At 39.3% G+C, this 23,906-nt stretch overlaps 1 protein-coding gene across 2 annotated transcripts; it reads right to left on the bottom strand.

Moving 5' to 3' along the window:
- Nucleotides 1–8,446: 8,446 nt before the first annotated feature.
- Nucleotides 8,447–23,849, bottom strand: NDUFS1 (NADH:ubiquinone oxidoreductase core subunit S1). Of its 2 annotated transcripts, none has more exons than XM_085299372.1 (19): nucleotides 23,743–23,849; nucleotides 23,341–23,408; nucleotides 23,090–23,181; nucleotides 21,383–21,490; nucleotides 18,768–18,844; nucleotides 18,595–18,676; nucleotides 18,355–18,485; nucleotides 17,434–17,619; nucleotides 16,950–17,084; nucleotides 16,440–16,554; nucleotides 15,295–15,440; nucleotides 14,568–14,696; nucleotides 13,220–13,349; nucleotides 12,575–12,735; nucleotides 11,577–11,731; nucleotides 10,850–11,025; nucleotides 9,968–10,102; nucleotides 9,687–9,759; nucleotides 8,447–9,374 (listed from the first exon to the last, which is right to left on the bottom strand). In XM_085299372.1, exons 2-19 carry the CDS (start codon nucleotides 23,402–23,404, stop codon nucleotides 9,283–9,285), a joined length of 2,187 nt encoding a protein of 728 aa, XP_085155498.1. In that variant the 5' UTR covers nucleotides 23,405–23,408; nucleotides 23,743–23,849; the 3' UTR covers nucleotides 8,447–9,282. The 2 variants fall into 2 exon arrangements, with proteins under 2 accessions (XP_085155498.1, XP_085155499.1); XM_085299373.1 differs by lacking the exon at nucleotides 23,743–23,849 and adding an exon at nucleotides 23,599–23,606.
- Between the last annotated feature and the right edge of the window lie 57 nt (nucleotides 23,850–23,906).

The raw sequence follows: 23,906 nt of genomic DNA on the forward strand, positions 1-23,906 counted from the left end.
TTCTGAGTAGAACAGCTGAGATTGATGTGGGATACTTTGGCAGAACTGTATCATTACCTTCTCTTTCTCTCTCAAGGCAATGTAAATAAAACAGACTGAACGTACAGGTAGGAAAAAAGCAGCTATTTTATTTTTATTTTTTTTTTCTCCTGGAGTGTAGGGAGGCCACGTAAAGAAGCCATGGGGGATTTCATGTGAGTAGAACCTGTGATATATATCAGAAAAATTATATTAGTCTGTCATAAATTTAGCATTGTCTGTGCTTCAAGATGGGATGTGAAAAATAAAGCTCATAGAAAGAAATTTGGARGCAATAGTTTTCTTTTTAATATTTTCTAACCGTTTTGCAGCCTTTTAAAATCTGCTTTGAATCATTTTAAGTTATTGTTCTGATTTGGGGGCTCTGTTCCTGATATTTATGAATACTATTATTCCTGGCTTTTATCTTACAGAGTTGAGAAATACTATTAATTTATACTACAAGATCTTGTAATATAGAATGGCTGTTGTATTTTTCTTTCTTTACAGAAAGAAGTTTTACTAGATAGATGGTTTATTAGATTAGATTTTAAAACAATTTATGAAATGCTGTCAAAACAGTGTGAGATGCTACTGTGTATCTATAGGTGAAGACACTGATGACTGAATTCAGCARACCTTTGGTAATGTTTCTAACAGTGGATTCTGCACAGTCCTGTTCAGAGATGATCTACTAAGATGCCTTTTTATTTATCCTAAAGAAAGAGGAAATAATTAGGAAACTAATGAGCTATACATACAAAACTATATTTAAGTTTTTTCCATTGTAAAAATTATTCAGATGTTACAGACTTGTTGAACTGCAATCAGCTGAAGTAATATGAATGAAGCTATTGAATTGTTTAATGTGTTATGTCCACCTCCCGCTCCCTTTCTGCGACAAATCTGAAATACATATACTACTCAGTTACTATAATCTTAAAAAAAAAAAAAAGAAAAGAAAAGGAAAGGAAAAAATGGCGCTTTCTTGCTGCTGAATTTAGGTGCATTCCCTCCAGAAAACATACTTTATATGAGTTTCCCTAGCTAGGGTATTTATAGAAGTTTGTGTGTTTACAGTGGGGTTTTTGTTTAAATAAATTAGTTTGAATTAAAATATAATTAAAAGACAGTTGATGTTTGTGTCAAGATGAGTAATTTTTGTTTTGGCTGGATTTTTTGTTAATTATGGTTAGTCTAATTAGCATATTTTAATAATCTAGAGTGTTGCATTCTATGGAGTTGTTAAGGAGGTGTTTTTTGTGTCAGATTATTAATCCATTAAATGCATTACTCAGCTCTGACATAGAAAACCAAAAAACAGAATCAATAGGTTGCTCCAGAATCCTATTTTAAAAGTTTATGTGGAAGTAATGGGACAGTTAGGGCACTTTTTAATCTTTTCAGTCATTGTTGTGTGCTTTGGGACACAATGATTCCTTTTGTAAGATGTTTAAACAGCAAATACTTTTATCTATAATACCTAGAACTCACTACAAGAATGACAGTGATTACAAATGTTGGCCTTAATTGTGGTGATATATATATTAAAAAAAAAAAAAAAGTCTCCACAGTATGTTTATTAAATAATCTCCAGTGGCAATGGATTCAGAAGTTGAACAAACCTAGCACAGGATGGTTTCCTTTTCTTTCATTCTAAATAAATAAAGGGCCAAATTTTTAGACCCCAGTTCTGCAAATGCTTGCAGGCCTATTTAATAATTCAGAAGTGTTTGAAGAATCAGTCAGCACTTACTTAAATGTAACTCTTACAAAGTCAGTAGGGTTTTGCTAGAGTACAGAACTCATGTTTCTGCACTAAGTGACTTCTTATATATAGCATTCTGTTAAGCAAGAGAATTGGTACTTTTAACTGTGATCTAGTAGTTCAGTATAATTCAAATATAATTGAAGCTAGTTCTCTCTCGCGCTATTAAGAGATCATTAGTGTTTTATAAAGGGAAGGATAACATGAATATCTAGTCTGCACTGTGGTAATTCTGTGCTACTCTTGAGACTATCTGTGCACACACAGGAGTATCAGTATTTTTTTTATGCAGCATGCAGATGATACAACATGTAAAATAAATGCTTTTGAAAGCACTTGAGAATCTGGGTGTAGAAGGAATATAAACTCCTTTCTTTAGCTCATGCACTTGATTTTACAGATACTGACTTTAATAGGATTACTTGCAGCATAAAGTTAAACATGCATCGTAGGTGCATTACACATTTTAGTGACATCCTGAGATTTGTTTGATGTGTGTTAATTGCAAAGCCAGAAGCCTAACGCCAAAAGGAAAAGAGAAACATTTTGAATCTAGTTTGGAGTAGGAAAACTGAAAGGGGATATGTTTGAGTGGCCTGTACAAAAATAATGACCTTTTTTAAGGAGGACAAAACAATGAAGAAAAATTTACTATTTTTTAGTTACGTGGACTACTCTGTAATCCTTCAACAGAGGAAGTGTAAATCTGTGCACTAAGAACAGAGGAGTTTATTTCAAAAATGTTGTTTATTTACCTGAGAACATTAGAAGGATTTGCTTTTCAGTAACCTACTAAAAGTTGCAAATATTACTTCTATCGCTGAATTATTTTGATCACAATAGAATGTTAACCATAACACCCTGAGGAACAAATTCTGCTAGCTTTACTCATGGAGAATTAAAAAAAGAAAAATGGAGAGATTACTTTTATGGGCAAGACTCTTCGCCTAACTTGGAAGATGCATTATTTTGATAGAGTAGAGCTCTGAAGTTTTGTTGGAGAACAAATCAGAATCAATGACTCCTGTACAAGGAAAGTCTGTAAGCTGAAAGCAGGAAACATCCCCGTGCAAAATAAAGAATCCAGTTGTGGGGATTCCTCTTCCTCATTAAGGAATGTGTCTGTCTGCCTTTATTTTGTGGCCAAATCCCTGGACCAATTGCTCTGTAAGTGTATTGTACAGTTTAGCACAGGGTGATCAAAGAAAAATAATGTTCCCTAAATCACTAATTTCTGGCTAATGAGACATAATTTGCTGATATGTCTTACTGACATTAGTAGTGAGACACAGGGCAGTGACATAGAGAATAAGTGAATAAATCTTGCAAGTCTAATATTATAGGAATTGCCGCTGTAGGTTGTCTACCACTTACTCAAGGAACAACAGAGGCTGCATCCAGAAATGAACTTTGACTCTTTCTTGAGGTCATAGGCMCCCCAAGTGCAGATCTCAAGAATTTCTGGAGCGTAACTTAGACCCCTTGTGCAGATGGTGAAGTCTTGGGTTTCCAGCAAGCAGCGTTATGATCTCAGTGTCTTGCTATCCTTCCTTTAAAGATACATGCATGAGAAAACAGTTACAGTGTCTTCAAATACTTGCAAAAGTGATCAGCAACTTATTTGAAATGCTTTCTAAATAATACTTTCTAAAAAATATTTGCAATCTTCTGTAAAAGTTCTGTTTTATAAATAAATGAAAGTACATCACCTACACATGTGGCTAAGAAAAGCCGCTCTGTCTCTCCTTGGTGGAACTGGCTGGTCCCACCAGCCTGCATGGGCCAGGCAGCTGGCTCACACTGTAGAGACCCATTTCCATGCAGCCTCTGCCAGGGCAGGCTTGGGGCTGCCCTGAGAAATGCCAGAGTAACCAGGAGTGCACATTTGGTGCCCCTGTACAAAAAGCACAGGTGGCCATCTGGTATTGCCATCAAGAGGCTTATTTTCTTTGTAAGGTTATTTTCTTCTTGCAAGAACTTGACGAGTGACCTGGTAGCTCAAAGAGTAATTATTTAAAACCATCACTAGAGTCTATTCCCCCACCATTCATTAAGAATTGGATAATACTAAGTCAGAGAAGGGCTTATAAAAATACTAGATGTAAATGGACAGAATGTGCTGCAAAATAGACGCAAGAAAACCCTTTTATGCAGTGGAGCTCTGTACTGGCTGGTTAATTTGAGCCCCTGCCTGAGTTTGGCTCCTTTTGCTCAGGCCCCAGTCCTTCCCTAGACTTCAGTGGCCTTGAGGTCTAAACTTACATAGTACAGCAAAGTAACACAAAGTACAGATGACTTTTCTTGTTTTCCTGAATCTTAGGGGCTTGATTAAAGCTCACTAGAGCAATGGGAATATTGATGTTGATTTCTGTAGGAATAAGGTTGCATTAACTATTTAACCAGTTGGGAGCAGATGTATGCTAGCTATTGCAYGATAATTAATTGATAGAGAAATGAATTGAAAATAGGCATTAACTAAGACTATACTAATCTGCTCTTCATTGTTAGTACATATTTTAATCTATATTAAATGAATAGTATTGTTTTCATAAATCTCTGCAAAGACACTGTAATTAGACTATTAATTGTGGGCCGGTTGTCCAGAGTACACGCTGGGCATCTATGGAGACTCTTTTAAACAGGAAAATAAATGAATGGAATTAACACTCTTAGCAGAATGTTCTAATATAGTCCCATTTTATTAGAAAACCCACAGTTAATTCAAAATATACTGTTGTATTTTTACTGGAGTATTTGCTTCTGTCTATTAACTGTAATTGTAGAGGTGAAGAAGCTACACCCTTTGTTACCCCCCCCCCYTTTTTTTTTTTTTTTTTTGTCTTAGTTCAGTAACTTTTTTACATTCAGGTTACAGTAGGTTTTGATCATCACTGCAAGTTAGAAACATGAAAATTTCCATGCTGGATCAAATCCATGATCTACTACTGGTCTTGTGAGAGTGGCCAGTATAAGACGCTTCGAATAACGGTGTAAACTATGGTGTGATGAATAATACTGAAATAAACTGCATCCAGGACAGTATTTTTCAGAAATAGATTTGTGTTTAGCAAATGTCAAAGCATGGGGTTTAAATTATTTGTTATATACGAAGCTTTTTGCTTTCCTTTGTGTTTTGTGCTACCATCATTTCTGATCAGTTTCAGACATTGACACAGGCACACAGAAGGTGAAAAGACGGAAATATGAGCTGAGCATATTCAAAATTCAGTATTAGCATTCGTGGGATGTCTCTATTAGCTAGAATGTCTCATTACACAAGGAGGCTGGACCAGGGAAAGGTCTCTAAACCTCAGTAGGTTTCTCAGCATTAGGCACTTTGATAGAATGGATGCTTGCGTGGAGCCAGAGGAAGATATTTATTAATAGCGTGTGTTTCACGTGGCTGTGTCGATTGTGGAATCACTCGTAAAGCATTTAAATGGCAAGGTTTTATGCATGTCTCTTACGAATCTGTTGGTGACATTCCTCTGTTGTGCTCAGCTGCAYGGTGCTTCGGATACCCAGGCACTTTGAAAAACATCACCAGCAGTCATTCCCTCAATTAACAAATGTTCCTGGAAGGTGTCTTTTGGACAACTAACAGGACCATGACTTGTACAAGCCCTCACAAACAGTAAAGGATTCAGGGTTTGTTTCTGAACAAATGCGTCCTTGTCACTTTCTACTGTTGTGAATAGTTATTTAAGTCCTTCTTTCCCAAAGGTACCTATGTCTTGATTTTTTTAAGAGGAATTACTGCCTTGACCAAGGCATCTTCTGTGGTAACTGAGAAAACTTACTTCATAAAATGTGATCATGATAAATAGCTCACTTTGTAAGTGAAGTACTTAACTTGTGTTGTCCATAACTCCCTACTTACTCCTGCATTTTTTCCATGATAGTAGTCATGGTCAAGGGCTCCTCTATCAACCTGCTTGTTAGCACTTCTATTCATGTCCTGCCTCTGCCTTGAAAGACTCAGTCTTTCAMCCCTTCTCACTGAAGGCGATTTCATCTAGTTGCACATTCCAAGGACAACAAAACAAATAAGTATTAGGGGACTCTCTTTGTACTGGGAGAGGATGTTTTGGCTTAGTCATTGTTTGGAGTACCTATAAGGGGCAGGTGCTTGGGGACAGGGATGGAAATTAGGTTTTGTTACCTTTCCTCTTCAGGTTGTGGCTGCTGCTCTGCTTTTTTTCTTTGCTCAGTGATAGCTGCTTCTCTATATGGCTTCAACAGTAACATAGAGCTTATCTCCTACACATATAGAAGCAGCACCGCCTTGCAAGAAGCTGTCAGCCTCAGATCCCAACCTTTCACTTCCTGGGGAAAGGCTATATACACTTCCTTTTCTGCCTTGAGCTGCACTTTATTGCGACTGCTTTATTTTGGCAAATGGCACTGCTGGGTTTTTCAAAGGCAGGCAGAGAACATACCTCAGTTTGACTTCACTTTCCATACGTTACCACATTTTCTAGTTTCTTTGTATCAAAGAAGTTTACTAAATTGTCCATGATTTAAAGCAGTCTGCACTGGAACTATTCGGATGTACCCATGGGGTGTTGGTGCTTCCAGGAGGGTGGCTGCTGAACGGAGGTTTCTTGGCTTTGTTTGAATCGTACCTAGCTTTAGACTTGCATACTTCATGCCTAAGAGTCTGCTTACGCTATTTTGATGGGAGTGGGGGGAAAGGCAGGGTGAGGCCTTTGCTTGTTTCTCTTTAATCTGACTGCCCGTGTTAACCCAGCCCAAGCTTGCTTAAAAAACGTGTGCCTTAGTAGGGTTTTACCTTGAATTAACGCACCCTTTCCCCTCTCTTCTGCCCACAACTTCTGCTGAAGACAGGACTGCATAAGGKCAAGGTTTAACCTAAGCCACATTTGGAAGGGGGAGTTAATCGCTTGAGCGTCAGAGCTATGTTTACATAGTGCTATGCTGAGAGAAGATGGTTCTTAATGACTAAACACATTTTTCTTCCAGGCATACACTTACTCTTTCTCATGCCACCTGTGCCGGCAGGATTGTAAAGGAGGAAGCCAGACTAAGGTTTCTGCATTACAACTGGCCACCCAACCAGTGAGGAATTCTGCCAGTCGGCCACGAGGTGGTACTAGGGCTGCATTTGGCAAATTCAGTTCTGCTTTTAGTGCTACAGTGAAGTACTCGTGCAGCCCCAACCCTCCCGCACAATTTGGGGAAATGCAGCCACTGCTTTGCATGCAGAGGTTAACTGCAGCCACAGAACTGATTGTTCATGCAATGCATCATCTACCTCAATAAGCCCTTGCTTTACTGTTAAAGAGCAGTATATTGATAGGATTCATTTCCCATCATCTCAGCTGTTCACTGCCTTATTTTCATAAGGCCCTGCTTTCATCAGAGGTTGTACCTTCCTTCAGAACCAGCAAGTAGTTGCAGACTCTTTTTGTAATAAACAAAATTAAGTTGCATGAGTAGCCCAGTTTTTGTAGATTTCTGCCCATTCCTTTGCAGCCCTCTGCTCTCCTTTCACCACTGGCTGGGCAGAAGTCCAGATGTGCACTGACTGGCCAAGAGATAAGGGAAAGGCTGCACTGCAAACTTGGTCGATAAGAATGCTAATTTAGATTTCTCTTTGCTATCTAGTTTCCAATACTCAAAGTTGTAGACAGCCTTGTTGCTGTTACCAAATTTGTCTGAAAGGTTTATAGTAGATGACTAGTTAGGGAAGAGGGTAGAAGCAGGACAGACAGCACAACCACATACGCTTCCTATACTTTTCACCTTTACAACAGGCATAGACATCTCTGAGATAAGGGCTGGACACTTCTCAAATTGAAATTAAGGGGCACCTATGAACACTAAAGAAAGGCTGCAGAGCTTTCGAAACACAAAGTAATTAGCACCAGAGCTCCTACTTAAGCATGTAAGGCATAAGGAAAATCTGCAATTCTCTAAAGCTTTTGGACATTAAACTTTTTACTTTAAATTTTATAAAAGTGAAGAAGCACAAAGACTGACTTGAGTTGTTATACAGCTGAAATTATTATTTTTGTACAGTGTGAGTTTGGGGGGGGGTGTTATTCCTTAGCAACCTGAGAAGCAAAGGTTTTACTGAATATGGAACTCATCAGGTGCACCTTTTCCTCCTAATCTTATTATCTGTGAGAACAGTCAACTACCCTGCTTTTGCTATATGTTTTATTACACATTCTTTTGCCCCCTACCAACCTCCTTATGAGAAATAACATTTCATAAAGGCAACAAGAAGGTTTTGTACTGTATTAATCACAGATAGACACACACACTAGTGGATTCTGTGAACTGCCACATTAGACTACCACAGATATAGATGTCTCACTAACATGCACAGTGATACTTAATAGAAGAGAGTAGTTGTTTTTATTTTATACCACCAATAGAACTGACCCTGCTTTTACCTGGAAGAAGGCAGGCTGCATCAAACACCCAGTATTTAAGACATGGTAGGCCAGCATAAAGTAGACTGGGCCACAGAGGTAAACTCTCAGGCAAAAAGAAAACAGTTGAAGTTACTTGCCTGTTGCTCCCAAATTTCAGAGACAGAGCATAAAGGAATTTTATAAAGTTAAGACTTTTATAGCAGAGTTCTCATTCACTCAGTAATATTCTATACCGGAAAAAAAAAGGAGTGCAAAGTTACCTGATAGGTGTTTTTAGTTTTATTTTTAATGAAAGTTGGAAGACATGGCTTTCCAATACCACTTCAGTTTGCATGATTTAAAAAGAGATGAACTCTCACAGCTACCACCRCTACTCTGCTATAAAAGGCCCATTGCACAGAGAAACTATTCTGAGATCCTTTCTGTATTTGAACTCAGATAGATAAAGCTGCTAAGGACTTTCTTTTTGCTAAGTTTAAAAAACAGTTTAATATTAAAGAAGCTCTTCAAAAACTGCTTGTTCTTCTATATGAAGAAATTTATTTCCCCCCATGAATAGTTTCTCTATTGCAACTAATTGTAGAAACATACAAGTATCTACAGCAGTGCTAAGTCTGAAGTAAACCAGGTATGTTTGACTCTAAAAGGGACAATTTGCCCTGGAATAGCATTACTGCAAGAACATCTTCACACCCTCATCAGTGCTTAAAATTAAAATACCTAGACACTCTGGAAGAAAGCTGGAATCTATTTTTTGTCATGTAAACTTGTCTTATCAACTCGAGTTGCTTACCTTTTTTCATGCAGGAAGCATGGGCTATATGAATTATATACATAATGGATGGTTTAGTATTATAATTTATTTGTATACAACCACATACTCTGCCTCTAGGTACAGTAAGTTGAATGCTGCATGTTCTCTCCAGACACAACAGTCCTGTACTATAGGACTATTTGAACTCATGAAAATGTGAATGAAGACAAGAAAAATACCAGTGCCTAGCAAATGGTTTTTGAAAGGAAAAATATATCAGTCACGGCAGATAACTGCAACAACTACTTGGATGGAGTTGGTAGCGGTGTGATTAGTATCTAGCAGATGGATGGCTCTTCCACTGCTTGTGCACCTTCAACAACAGCTTTCACACACTTGGCCATTGTCTGGGACGCTCTACTGATTGAATCTGAAAAAAAAAAAAAAAAAAAGCCCAAACACTTGTCAGTGTTTTAACTGTTCATTTTCTATACATAAACGCAAACACAGTATGCAAGAGATTTAAAACAGGACCTTGTACAAARAAAACATGCTTAGTTGAAAATACAGTCAGTCTAATAGCCTAGACTTTACATAAATCTCAAATCATGTTATTGGGAAGTTTAAAAGTCATCTTTTTCACACCTTAGCGAAAAGCTTTAAATGTCTCTTACAAATCATACTTTATAGCAAAATGAAATATATGGCTGATTTCATAATAAAAAGGCTGTACTCTACATACCTGTCATATAAAAGTCTTTAATTGTGAGCTGAGGTGGAACAAGAGGATCAGCAAGGAGTTGCTGCTTCACCAACTGTGGCAGAAAGAGGGAAAAAGTAAAAAACGAGAAGTCAGCTTTGTGATAGGACCTTGTTGCCAAAGCATTTCTTTAGTGAAGTATGCATTCTCTGTAGTTCAAGGTATGCCTGCAGTATTACATATACAGCAAGTCAATTCCTCACAAAAAGTATCAAGCTATGTAATAGTGCTAAAACATGGTGAAGTGCTTTGGTTTTGGTTACCTTGGACAATTCATTTGCCTGGCTGAAGTAGTTAGCCTCCTCCACATCATCGTATCGGACCAGATTAGGAGATACTTCTTCTAAACGCTTCCGTATTTGATCAAGGTTCTCATAAGGCAAGGTCATACCAGCCATCTAAGATAATTTAACCAAAAAAACCCATCAGGTCTAGAGGTTTAATACACAGTACTTTAAATTACCAATTTGTAACATCTAAATTAAAATCAGAAAGAAAACTACACTCATAAAATATTAAGCAGTTACAATGTACAAACTACAGCACTCTGTTGAGCTTCTGATACCTACAGTTAAGACTTCCTCATGCTAAAAAGCTGTGCTGTTCTGTTCACTGTACAAAGACAGGGGTGGCGGCAGGAAGGAGAGGAGACAAGAAGAGATAACCAGTACTTGTCTCCTTCCTTACAGGCAATTTCACTTGTTCTTTCCCTGCCTCACCAAACATGATAAAAGTTGATACCACTAGCAATACATCTTGTTCCCAGTGACTAGTAAGCATGTTTTTGAYGCTATCTGATGATATGAGGTACTATTCTCAGAGTTCAGTTTTTTTCTTTCTAAAAAGAAAGTGTATCCTCCCACCAGTTTGCTCTAAAGTACTTCACAAAGACCAGCAGAATTTGCAGACAACACTTCACCCACTGTGCATTCCAGTAGCATAGAGCAGCTACAGCACTAGTGGTAGTCTCAAAAGGGAAACAGTAGCATTTACCCCACAGAATTAAGGGCTCAATACAGAACATCACTCTCAGAGTTTAAACATGCACTTCCCTGAAAAATGTAGCTTTTACTGGRAACAGTTTTTAATGTAAAAGGTACTTAACCATTCAGTATACTTTTGCTGGAAGCAATTCATAACAGTACCTCAGAGATGGCTCTAATAATTCTCCAGTCTTCCCTTGCCATCCCAGGAGGTGTTACAGCTACTCTTGTCTGCTGGGCCCTACCTTCAGTATTCACATATGTAGCTGCCTTCTCTGTATATGCTGCTCCTGGGAGGATAACATCAGCCATGGGAGCTCCCACATCCCCATGATGTCCTAACAGATGGAAAGAGGAAACCATTCGCATTCTTTTAAGCCATCAGTACGTCCAACTAAAGAAGAACACTCTACTAACAATATAGAGCTTGTGTTCCCTGTAAAAAGATGTTTCTAAGCTTTATATAACTAGTGATACAGAACCTATTAGGCTGACTGCTCTGAAGTTCTTCTTGCCTCTGGGGAAAATGAGTAGCCTATAAGCAGTAGTAAATGGTAGTTCAGTCTCTACACCTGAGCATTTGTGGGGAGTCCTGAAACAAGGACACTTGATGAATTATGATAAAGTCATGTGGTATGACAGAATAGCTGGGAACCAATGCAGTTTTGTTTGCTAGGCTTGAGGCTCTGCTACAGCAAGCTAAACTGGTATATATTCCCTTATTAGTCATGAACAATTTCTCATTTTTATCTAAAAAACAGTTCATCAGTATCTCAGATTTCAGAAATTTCATTTTTTGGCAGAAAATAAAGACTAGAATTTGCCGTTGTGTAGGCTCGCTCTTCAACTTTGAGACAGCAATATTTCTTAAATTACACATATTAATTACCTTGATAGATGACAAAACAATCCTTCGGCAAATCTTGACGTGTTATACATCCCGAATCTGCTCCCAAGAGAAACAATACTTTGGGAGGATTTTTCCTAATTGCTTCCACTCCTGGTTTGAAACCCAGATCCAAAGCAGCTACCTGGCTTGCAACCCTGTAGGAACAAACATATTACAGCTATTTCGGAATTCTCCCTCTCCCATCAGAACAGGCCTAACTTTTTTGACTACATATTTAAGAGGGACAAGATTTTGGTATTAAGTGTTGCAGTTTCACTGGCAGGACTTTACATTGGGGAGAGAGGAAAAAAAAAAAAAAAAAGAAAAAAAGAGGACCGAGCCTTGCTCTTGACATCAATGAAACTGCTTTTGGCACAATATCATTGTGCCCAAATTTGAGATCCATTAAATTTGCTGAAATCATTTTCCCTTTAAAGAAGTTGTCAGTTTGTCACTCAGATCTGGAGTTTTAGAAACACAGCATAGAAGGACTGTCACAAGAGAAGCTCACATATTAGCAGGAATAGTACCCTAATAAATTGAATAACTAAGATCAAAAAAGCCCTGCATTGAAGCAAACCAACTGTTCTGTTAAGAACCTGTACAGTGAAATGACTATTAAAAGAAATCACATTAATAAGACACACTAAACATTTTGGTTTTCTTTTTTCTCTAGATAGAAGCAATCATTTAGCAAGTAGCATTAGTCTGCTGTGCATGGTACGCTCTGGTATGTTGGTAAGCTCTCCTAAACCTATAGATTTTTAATTCTACATTTAAAGTTATCCCTAATAAAATCTCATGGAGAGTCTGAAATTGTTAGGTCAAGAAACCCATTTTTATAATGCTACCTTGTACTTTTACCTTTTTATTCTCTATAGGGTTAACCWGATAAAGCTTTGTGATGTATGCAAATAAATCTGTGCACATACTTGGTGGTAACAYGTAGGCCCAGCAGAAGTGAATGAAAAAGTCTCTTTAAGAGTCTTAAAGCAAACCTGTGAAGGATGTTCATGACTTTCCATTCAGAACCAACACCACTCTTAGTCCTGGCATTTTGTGCAATGGTGGACACTGCAGCATGGATAGCGGCTCCGTCGCTGCGTTGAAGTGCTGCGCTACCTACCACTACCATTGGCTTTTTGGCCTGGTCAAGGACCTGTGCAAGGCGAAAAACAGATCAAAAAAAATCAAGAAATGAATTAAGGCTCTGAAGACAATTCTTGGTGCAGACAACATAATAAATCCTGTACTTTCTACATAAGCCTTCCGAGCAAAGCTACAGAGCTGAAGTGGTCRTTATTTCATCTAGAGATAAAGCTGGGAGATACTGCCAGTACAGTACGCTATACTCTTGAAAACCAGACACTTAAGTGGAAACAACAGTGGCTGGAACAGCCCACATCACATTAAGAAATATTTCTGGAATTTTACACACTAGAAAGTTTTACATGCATGAATCTATTAAATAATTCACACAAAACATTTGCTGCACACTAATCATTGCCTCATCTCTGCAGTTAATTAAAAGCAAATAGCCCCATAATATGACAAGGTACTTCTCACCAAATCAATCTCTACAGGTGATGCAGATTATTCAATGCATTTGAACTGTAACAGTCACATTCGTAAGTTGTGTGTACCTTGGAAAAGGCATGTTTTCCAGAAGCAATGTCTTGGAGTATCTGTGGTGAATCTCCTAGATGATTATAGGTGTAGGTCAAATTCACAGCAGAGCCGACTAGGGCCACTTGCAAGTCATTGTGAAGCCAGCTGAAAACACAGCAAAGAAAAAAGAAAATCAAAGAAATGCAGAGGTGTAATCAACCACTATCAACCACAAAACCGCTAACATGGTTTTAGCAATAACTGGAAATAAGATGCAAATTCTTCAAAGCAGTTTAAATGGTATTTGCTGTTTTGGTAACACCCAGTTTAGCATTATTTTGACTGCTAAGCAAGTTTAACCTTTTTTTGAAGAAAAAGTTCTCTATGTACATTCTCAGTCCAATACTACAACCTACCTTACATGAGAACTTCCTAACTCAGTTCTCTCCTCCCCTCAAACTTTTGCCAATTTGGGGGGGGGGGGATGCCAAAGGATGTGGTTCTACAACTGTTAGACATCTTTTCAGARATAGGCAGAAAAAAAGCCTACAGCTACTATTAAGTTTATTCCTTTACTTGATCTAACTTGGTTATTTCAGAATTGAAGCCAAGGTCACTTGTAGAAGGAAAGAATTCTGCATATGACAGTGTTCACACTTAGGAATTCACTTATTTCTTTGACATTTAGAAAGAAATCTAGCTGGTTAGGAAATTTTCATTTTTTACTGCTTTTCATTGCACAGACATATAAAAGACATGAACCTCTCAAATTTAAATGGCTGTTATTTTTCTTTGTAAATTTAAGATTTTAAAAAAATAATATATTTTGAAAGMTCCCAGGACAGTAAGTAGAGCAGTGGGGTTTTTTGGTTGTTTTTTTAAATCCTCAGTTATCTCCTGCTGACACATCCTCTTATGATGAATTAGCTATGTTTTCAAAAATTTGGGAAACCACTGTATTATTTTGCCAAAAAATTTGCATTATTGCTTCTAAGCCAGTCTGGTTTGCTACCATAACAATACAAAAAACAGCTCCGTGCAAACTGAATCCAAACATTACTCTTTAAAAAACACTTCTTAACAAGTACTGTCTTTTGTAAGACAAAGTACGAGGGGGCTGTGTAATTTAACAAAGGAATAGATGACTGAGTATATGAATTTACATAAAATGTCATAGTAGAAATGAACAAAACATAACTGTACATTTCAGGGAGAAGAGATCCTCTCTGTCAACACATATATCACCATCCCTTTACTAAAAAATGAACAAAATCTAAGGAGTCTTGTCCAGTGAATGCTCCCACTTACTGCCTGCAGCTTCACTTCAGCATTGTGACAAATGCAGATGTGTTTGCATTCCTATTCACCACCAAGGATACCAACCTCTTTCGAATTCTAGCATTAAAAAGTGGAGCCTCAAAGCGTGGATTGGTGCCAACAAGMAGCAGAACATCTGCCTCTTCCACTCCAGCAATCTTGGTATTTAGCAGGTAATTAGAGCGTAAATCTGTGCTGTAACAAAAGACAGAATGGAAAAAAGCAGGAAGTCAAAAGTTCAGTAAAGGTGAAGAATAAAGACATGAAGTAAAGACTCTAGATATCCAAAATATTTTTTCGTACCAGGAAGAAAAATAGAAATTTTTCTGTCCAAATTACTAACCCAAATAAAAAGCAAGACTTTCTCTCTTTCATGAATATCAGAGACAATAAATATGAAAGAAATTGCAGTGTAGATATTTCCTCCATTTAGACATTCTAAGCCTTCACAGAATTCATCTGCTAGTACAGTCTACAAGATTATAATAATTAAGTTGTGTTTTCACAACACTAACAGAAGTATACTCTGGCTAACATGCATTTTACAGAGCATGTAACTAGCTCTGAATAGCCTACTCCTGAACTACAGCAGCCTCAATATATATTGTGTGCAATCTTTTCTGTAGTAGAGACTATGCCTCTACTCACAGTCAATAAATACTCTGTGAATGACTACTGTAATTCTAATGAAACCTGTAATTGTTATCCTTGATGATTTCAGAATCTTAGTTTTTTCACAGAGTGGAAAGTTTATTAATACATAATTACAGACAAACTTTGCCTGAATTCTCACCCAGCTCCAGCAGTAGGGAAGACTTCTTCAGTGCAGAGCATATCAGAATTTACTCTATTGAGCAAGTCTTTCAGCGCTACCAGTGCTTCTGCATCTACCAGTCCTCCTGCAATTGCTGCTACATCCTTACCTTCAACAGCCTGGAGCTGGAAAGAGGAAAAAAACATGAACAGCAGCAAAAGACCTCACCGAACTCAGGTTAATATTTATTAAATTAGAATGTGCTAAAGCCAGTAGCACGCTGGAGTAGCACTGAAACTAATCAGCAATACCTCAATTCTGCAAGGCAGTAACTCCAGCATAAGCCAAGCACAACTGTTTATTGTATCCAGGTCTCTCCCACTTAAATTACTGCTCAAATGTGACTAATTTTTATTTGGTGTGGTAAAGATAGGAAGACTGGTTAATGCTTTTATTTTAGTGACGCTACTGTGTAGACTGAAAATAAACTTTCATAATAAAAGCTCAGGTAGCAACCTGAACTTGGAGTTAATATTTGAGAAGATACAGTAATAGTTTTTCTAACAAACCCTGCTACTGTACCACAGGCAAAAAAAAAAAAAGACATCCCTGAGGAAAGTTCAATTGCAGTAACTCAGTTCTACTTCCTCCCACATAAAAATTTTAATCAAAACCCTGAGCAGTCATGCAGAACTTCATCTGAGCAGCAGAATCAACCACCACAGAGAAAGCAAAATGAGGCAAGCACAATTCAGATACAAGTAATGCAGAATTAAGGGCTTTGCCATCAAAGGTGGTGATAGCAGAGTCTAAATAAATTTTTAAAAGTTTTCAGAAATCCAGGTAGCCACTTTCCTGAATTTTTCTGATTTATATGAAGTAGCCTATTTTCCCACTTAAAGTAATTTCTCTCCCAATGCTCTATTTATTCACTGCCTGCATGTTCTTGAAATCATCATAAAACAAAGTTCTTCAGCTAGTTTAATCCATGAACTAGGAAATTTGTATATAATATTCAAAAGATAACAGAATTAAGAGGAAACAATAAATTAGAAGTCAAATTCTTCCCTCTAATCTTAGAGGAGGAAAAAAAGTCCTTTTCTATATAGTTGCTTTCATATTTTAATACTATGCCCAGCTTTACAAATTAATTTTACGCTACATATATTGAAAATTATTCTTACCACACCAGCAACACGAGTTAACACATCCTCCCATGAGGCATAAACAAATAGTCCCTTCTCATTTTTGACCATTGGCTGAGTAAGCCTCTGACGCTTCAGACCATCRTAGGCAAACCTGAGTGAACAACACTAATATTAAAAAGATAATTATGTATCCTAAATATTTCATAAGATTGGCCTTTTCTCACAGCTTGCAATATTTAGAGAACCATGACAAACATTTCCACTGAAAGCTTAACTTTCCCTTCTCAAAAACAAGCAAAAGATGTGATACAAAAATATTCCCATAATAGAAGAGTTACAAAAAGGAGATGCTAGCAGACACATTAACTGTAACTGTATTATTAAAAGTATATTTTACCAACTGCTTTTCACTATATCTTTACAATGTTAACAGCAGAATCCAAAAGGTCACTACTACTGTCAACATTTCTGGTACTGTGAAGTGTCTTTAGCATACGCCTGCAAACAAAAACCCTGCACATCTGCCTGCAGGCAACCCCCACACACCTTGTTTTGTCAGATATCCATTCCTCATTGATATCCTCATGCAGTCTTGGCAAAATTCTCATCACTTCTCCAGTCCTTGTGCTCACCACAATGTTGCTTCCAACTGCATCAAGAACATCAATGGATTCTACCTTCCTATTTAGGAGAAATGCACTATTTGCAGGTTTTTGTATACAAGCAGCAATAGACTGTATAACAAACATTTAAATAAGTTTAGCTTTAGATATACATAAAATAGCTTAGTTTCACAAAATACTTAAAATAATACCCTCAGCAATTACTGTGTTCATGACTGACTTTTTCTTTAGACAAACTTTACTTCAGTAACAGAATTTGTGTTAGATTCAATCAACAGAAAAGTATAAAACAAAATGCAGAAAATAAAAAACAGAAAACTCTTGATGTCATAGTGGACATATTCTAAGATAAAACATGTGAAAGAAATACAGAGAAATTTGTATCTTTGACAGGAGTTGATACATACCTCGTCTCCCATGGACGTGCAGTAAAGGCATATGGCTTGGAGGTAAGAGCCCCAACTGGGCAGATGTCAATAATATTTCCTGATAACTCAGACATAAACATTTTTTCAACATAAGTACCAACTTGCATATCATTTCCTCTTCCAGTTGTTCCCAAGTCATCTACCCCTGCAATTTCACTGGCAAACCTGGTAGATGCAAAGAAAATAAAAAACAAATCTGGAGTGTACAATAGCAACACAGCGTATTTTTCAAYTCTTATCTCATTTTCTTAAGATAAAATATTAGCATCAGTTCATACACCTGCAAAAAGAGGGCAATTATTTAGATACATTAGCAAGTCCCATCACAAGCAGGACTATCCCTCTGCAGAGGTTCATTAAGATGAGGCTGCAGAAACTTTCCTAGTTTATTAAGATCAATAAATACAGCAGTTCAATGGTCACTGAATTTCAATTTGAGTCCAAAAATGAGCTATAAATAAAAAGGTCTTTCTAGAAGTAGGCAAGTAGATTGTATTCTCTTTCATTTAGCTGGTGCAGAATCTCAGGACTACAGAAGAGCATAAAGATGACTACCAAAGGCTGCCAAGAATAAATCAATGTTGCAATTATTGCTGAGGAAGTCTCTCAATGCTTTAAAATCCATTCTGGCAATAAAAGCGTAAGACTGGTTATGGCCTTGTAGAATTCTGATTTCACTTTCATTTTCTGGCCATCTCTCTATTTCCTGTATGATAGCTACTTGGTAGCTCTAGGAAATGAGTTATCAGCATCTACCAGAAATAAAATTCTTAACCACAGTCAGAAAAGAAATGAAAACTTACTGCCCCTGGTGGTATTTCTTTCACAAATAGTGAGTAACAAAATTATATAAATATTCCTGTTCAATATGCTCTCCAACAAAAAAATAAAGGACTTTACCTGATACATCGAGTGCACTGTATACACCGAGTCATGATTGTTTTGACTAATGGGCCAATGTTCTTGTCCTCAACCGCACGCTTTCCCTCTCTAAATCTACTCCTATCACTGCCAAACATCATTGATTGATCCTAGAACAAACAACAAAAAATAGATATATCCAGGTTGCTTGAAAGCACAGTTTTGCCCAAGACAAGAGTATTACTACATAAGTCTACATAATTTAATTGGATGTTGTACCTGTAGGTCACATTCTCCACCTTGATCACAGATAGGACAGTCCAATGGGTGATTTGCCAGCAAGAATTCCATCACACCCTCTCTGTTGGGTTCAAGAATTACAGTTAATATCAACTTTTCACCATTTAACAAGTAGACAGGTAAAACTAGCTACAAGAAGCTTTAAGAAGTACCTTGCTTTCCTGGACTTCTCAGAATTTGTCAGTATGTTCCAACCCTTCATAACTGGCATGGCACAAGCAGCCACTGGCTGCAGTGATCATAAGGAAGAAAAACCTTATGTGAATACAACATATTTCCTCTCAGTAAGAACAACCCACTCCCCTCCACCAAATCCTTACACAGTTATCTGTTATTAACACTTTGTAGAAATAAAAAGGCATTTGCAAGGAGAATAGAAGAAAGTCTACCAATATGAAGTTATTAGAAATCATATATATTAATAATCCGCTATGTAGAAAGGTTAGTTCTTAAAGGCAGTGTTGGAATTAAGTTATGACTTTGAACACRGAAACTATTTCAAGGAAATGAACCACACCAGAATGAAAAATACATCTCTACCTAGGTCATGACAACAGCTATGTCACACCACACTGTTTTCAAGCATGTTAAATTTATACCTACACTTACAGCAGCAGTCTAGCAATACAGAATGGTTGAGGTTGGAAGGGACCTCTGGAGATCATCTAAGTCCAACTTTTCAGTGTTGCCCAGGATTGTGACCAGATGGCTTTTGAATATCTCCCAGGATAGAAACTCCACAACCTCTCTGGGTAACCTAAACTAGTGCCCTGTCACTCGCACAGTAAAGCAGCTTTTCTTCATGTTCAGATAGAACTTCCTGTGTTTCAGTTTGTGCCTGTTGCCTCTTGTCCTGTCACTGGGCACCACTGAAAAGTCTGGCCTCATCCTCTTTACACCTGCCCTTCAGATACTTTTACACACAGATAAGAACATTCCTCAGCTTTCTCTTCTCCAGGCTAAAGAGTCCCAGTTCTCTAAGCCTTTTCTCATGTTAGAGAGGCTCCAGTCCCTTAATCGCTTASCCTTCGCTGGACTCTCTCTAGTTCCASATCTCTTGTACTGGGGAGCCCAGAACTGGACACAAGACTCCAGATGCAGCCTCACCAGGGCTGAGCAGAGGGGCAGGATCACCTCCCTCGACCTGCTGGCAACACTCTTCCTAATGCTCCCCAGGASACCATTGGCCTTCTTGGCAACAAGAGCACACTGCTGGCTCATGTCCAGCTTCTTATCCACCAGGACCCACAGGTGGTTACCTGCAGAGCTGCCTTCCAGCAGGTCAGCCCCTAGCCTGTCCTGGTGCATAGGGTTATTCCTCCCTAGGTGAAGGATTCTGCAYTTCCCTCGGTTGAACTTCATGAGGTTCCTCTCTGCCCATCTCTCCAGCCTGTCAAGGCCCCTCCAAACRGCAGCACAGCTCYYRGGTGYATCAGCCTCCTCCCTGTTTTRCATCATTGGCAAACCTGYTGAGGGTGCCCTCCGTCCCTTCAGCCAGGTCACTGAGGAGTAAGTTGAACAATACTGGACCCAGTATTGACCTGTTCCATCAGCTTTTCAGGGATGGAGGTGAGGGTAACTACAGCCTCAAAAAACATTGATTATACAGATACTGAAGAGAACATATGCTTCTAACAAGCATCCTGGAAAGCTTTCAGTTTCCCTGACAGCACAGTAAGCATTACAGCAAGCTGTTGCTCAGTCTCAGAGACCTCATGGGCCTGTGAACAGGAAGGGCCACGGGGCTTGGCTGTTATGATTTAAAAAAAAGCCTTTTTACAGCTTTACATTCTGGGGTTCTAATTCAAGTAGCTGATATATCAAGAAAAAAAAATCAATGGTAATAGATACAAGGCAGATCAAAAAGACTTAGAGTCTGAAATACCTCTAGAAGTGAGGTTCAGAGTGTAAGTTATTTATTAAGATTGTCCCAAAGCACATTCAGAGAGTCTTAAGATACTTTTGACAAGACTACTGCAAGATTAACAAATACTCCTGCTCAGAAAATGAACCCACCCTTTCTATCATATCACAACATGGACTATCATGGCTTCAATCTTTAGTTACAACACATTTCCAGACACGTAAAGCTCAAACTATGGAATTCAAGTTGAGGTTCTCAGAGCTTCTAAGCAGAGCCCAGACACAGCTGCACAAACCGCTGCATCTGTTCACTGCCTCTTTTAGCTGTGCTCTTAAAARGAAAACCTCAACTATCTGCATTGGCTTCTTAAAACAATACCACTAAAGATGCCATTCAATCCTGAAGTCCATTAATACTTTATACTAGTAGTACAGTAGACATCAATGCTATGATAATGCATTAAAACACAAACAAGTAATCTCTGATTAAATAGAACAAACCTGCAGACACTAACCTCACAGCTGAATTCAAACAGTATCTGAAGTATCCTACTTGTGTATCAGCTGAAAATCTGCAGCTGAAGCCTGGATTACAGAATATAAAAATGCATCTGACTAAAAATATATGGCTATCAAATGTTAATCTCCAGAAGCAAAGTGATCCATAAGAAACTGAGAATTGACTTTGATCCACAGATCCAAAAAGGAGACAATCACTGTGGAACAGYATAACTTTGTACATAACACTGGGATGAAGTTAGATGAGGGAAAGGGGGAAAATTTGCTCACAGCAACTGAATTACAAAGATGTGTGTGCTGATRACTGTCCAAATAATTATTTACAAGATTTTAACTAAACTCTATGCACAGCAGAAGACTAACTCCTGTAATAACCATACAATACCTTGGGAGCTTTCTCTATTTCCACAAGGCACATCCTACAGTTTCCAGCGACAGAGAGACGATCATGGTAACAAAAACGAGGTATCTGAATTCCAGCCTTTTCACAGGCCTATAGAGAAAAAACAATGGAAAATTAAGTTAGAGTTAGATCCTTCAGTTCTACCTCATAAATATAATTCAGTCCTTCAGCTTTTCAAACAACAACAGTTTTAGTTTGCAGCAATAATGCATAGTCAGCCTTTCATCTTTAGAAGTAGCTATAATTTTGTATTCTTCATAGGAAAAAAAGAAATTGTGTTCAAACAATTCTTTGTCAGGTTACGAGTTGTAAATACAATGTCTTTTCTAAATGCATAGTTGATTGGGGAAATTAAAATTGTCTTCTCCTTCATTCTCTCCTTTTTGCCAAGCATCTATTTAATTCTCTTCATTAAATAGGCCATTAGTGCCAAAAAAAGCTTTTTAAAGATACCATACACAATTTAAAGAAAAGTATTCAAAAGGCATACTTGAAAAAATCTAAAGGAAACAACAATAGCCATAACTTCAGATGATTCAATAACACAGATATTCTTTATAAATGGCACTGGGCTTTTTAAATACTAGAGCATAGTCATTCTTCAGATTCCCTAGGATCTCAAAGCCACTGAGAAGTTCTTCTATGCCATGTCCAAAGAAGAGACAGGACAGAGACAACAGATCTCCACAGAACTGGTAAAGGGACCCTTTCTTGCATRAAATCACCATGTCTGATGGAATCTACGCTATAGTACTAAAGCTGCCACAACGAACAGTGCCAAATTCAAAACACGGGCACATGCCATCACTCAGAAATCAGCAAAGCACATTCAGATTAAAAAAGAACCAATAWGATCTAACTTTTCCTGTAGATTTTTGCAAAAATGCACACATGTAAACAATAAATAAATAAATCCCCCTAGCATTAAAGAAATACTTTATACCAGACTCCTTCTAGGGAGTTCTAATGTCTAAATAAATCAGTAACTTTTATCCAGAGAGCCAACGATGTATTTTAAAATAAATATATAGATGTTGTGTTCTAATTAACTTTGCCCTCAGTTAATGGCTGCTGAGTAAGAAGGCAGACTAGAAAAGGAGTGACTTAGTATTTGGCCTGAAATGCTATAGCAATGACTATAGGCTGGGAGAGCCAGGTTCTATTTCTTCCCACAGAAAGAAGAAAAAAACATTGCAGGAGCAGCGTTCTGAATTGTAACAATAAATAACTTGAGAGGACATCCTTTGTATGCTTGGGACACCATTCAATAAATAAGGTACAATATTAACATGTTCTCAAAGACTACCAGCTCAGTTCATGTCAGACAAAAAACAGACAGCTGCTATAATTCTTAAGAGATTCTGAGCAGACTAAAAAGGATACCACAATCTGTAACTGCTAGAACTGCAAATAGAATTCATCCAAGTCTTATTGCACTGCAGAAGTTTCTGTACGTTGGATTCAAGCTGTTCACCCCTTCTTTTGCTCAGCCACAGCAGATACTTCTTTCTCAAACACTGAACCCCCCAAATGGTTTCTGCCATATGAAATTGCTTTGCAAGCAGTCGAAACATCACAAGAATTGCAGGAAAAAACGCAAAGTTTCCAGCCGCAAGGAACRCAGCAGGCCGCAAGGCAAGGAGGAGAGACGGGGAGTCAGAGAGAAACGGAGCACGCGACTCCTCGCACCTGCAGCACGGTGGTTCCCGGGCTCACCAACACGGGATTGCCGTCCACAAACACCTCTATCTGGCTGCTGGCGGCCGTGGCCGTGGCGCGCCCTGCGGGACACAGAAAAAGCAGAAAACAGTGCAAACCGCCAGCTCGCACGCTCCTCGCGGGGCAGGGGCGCAGCGCCTGCTCCACGGGCCCCCAAASCCCGCGCTGCGCAGCAGGCGCCCACGCGCGCCCCTGAGCGGCTCACGCGCCGAGACTCTTACCGCACGCGTGGGGCGAGCGGGCAGCAGCGGCCAGGGCCCGGCGCACGGCGCGCAGTCGGAGCATGGTGCTGGGAAGCGACAGAGAGGGAGAGCAGTCAGGCGGCCGCGCCGTCCGCGGCGGCCCGGCCCCACTCGCGAGCGGCCCCGCGCGGGCAGAGCGGCTGGAGGCTCCCCCCCCCCACGGAGCGAGGCGACGAGCCGCCGCCGCGGGACGGCCACGCAAAATGGCGAGCGTCGGCCCGCCGCCGCGCGGGTCACCTTGGAGCCGCCGCCGCCGCTCCCGCCCGCAGGGCCGCTCCCGCCCGCAGGGCCGCCCCCTCCGAGGCGCCGCTAACGGCCTCACACCCCCTCCCCTCCGCTCCGCTCCGCTCCCCCCCAACATGGAGGCGCCACCGCCGTTACCTGGGGGGCGGCGGGTGGCGGCGCCTCAGCCCGGCCCACCGCAGCCCGCGCTCCGCTCTGCCTCGGCCTCTATGGCGGCGGCTCGGCGCCCTTCGGCACTCTTCGGCAATCTCCGGAGCCGGCCGCCTCGGCCACCGCCGCCCCTCCGCGGCGAGCGCGGTCAG

The sequence above is a fragment of the Rhea americana genome, unplaced genomic scaffold (genome assembly GCF_003343005.1).
Source record: "Rhea americana isolate MKP2758 unplaced genomic scaffold, rheAme1 scaffold_15, whole genome shotgun sequence".
In the NCBI taxonomy this organism is placed as follows: Eukaryota; Metazoa; Chordata; class Aves; order Rheiformes; family Rheidae; genus Rhea; species Rhea americana.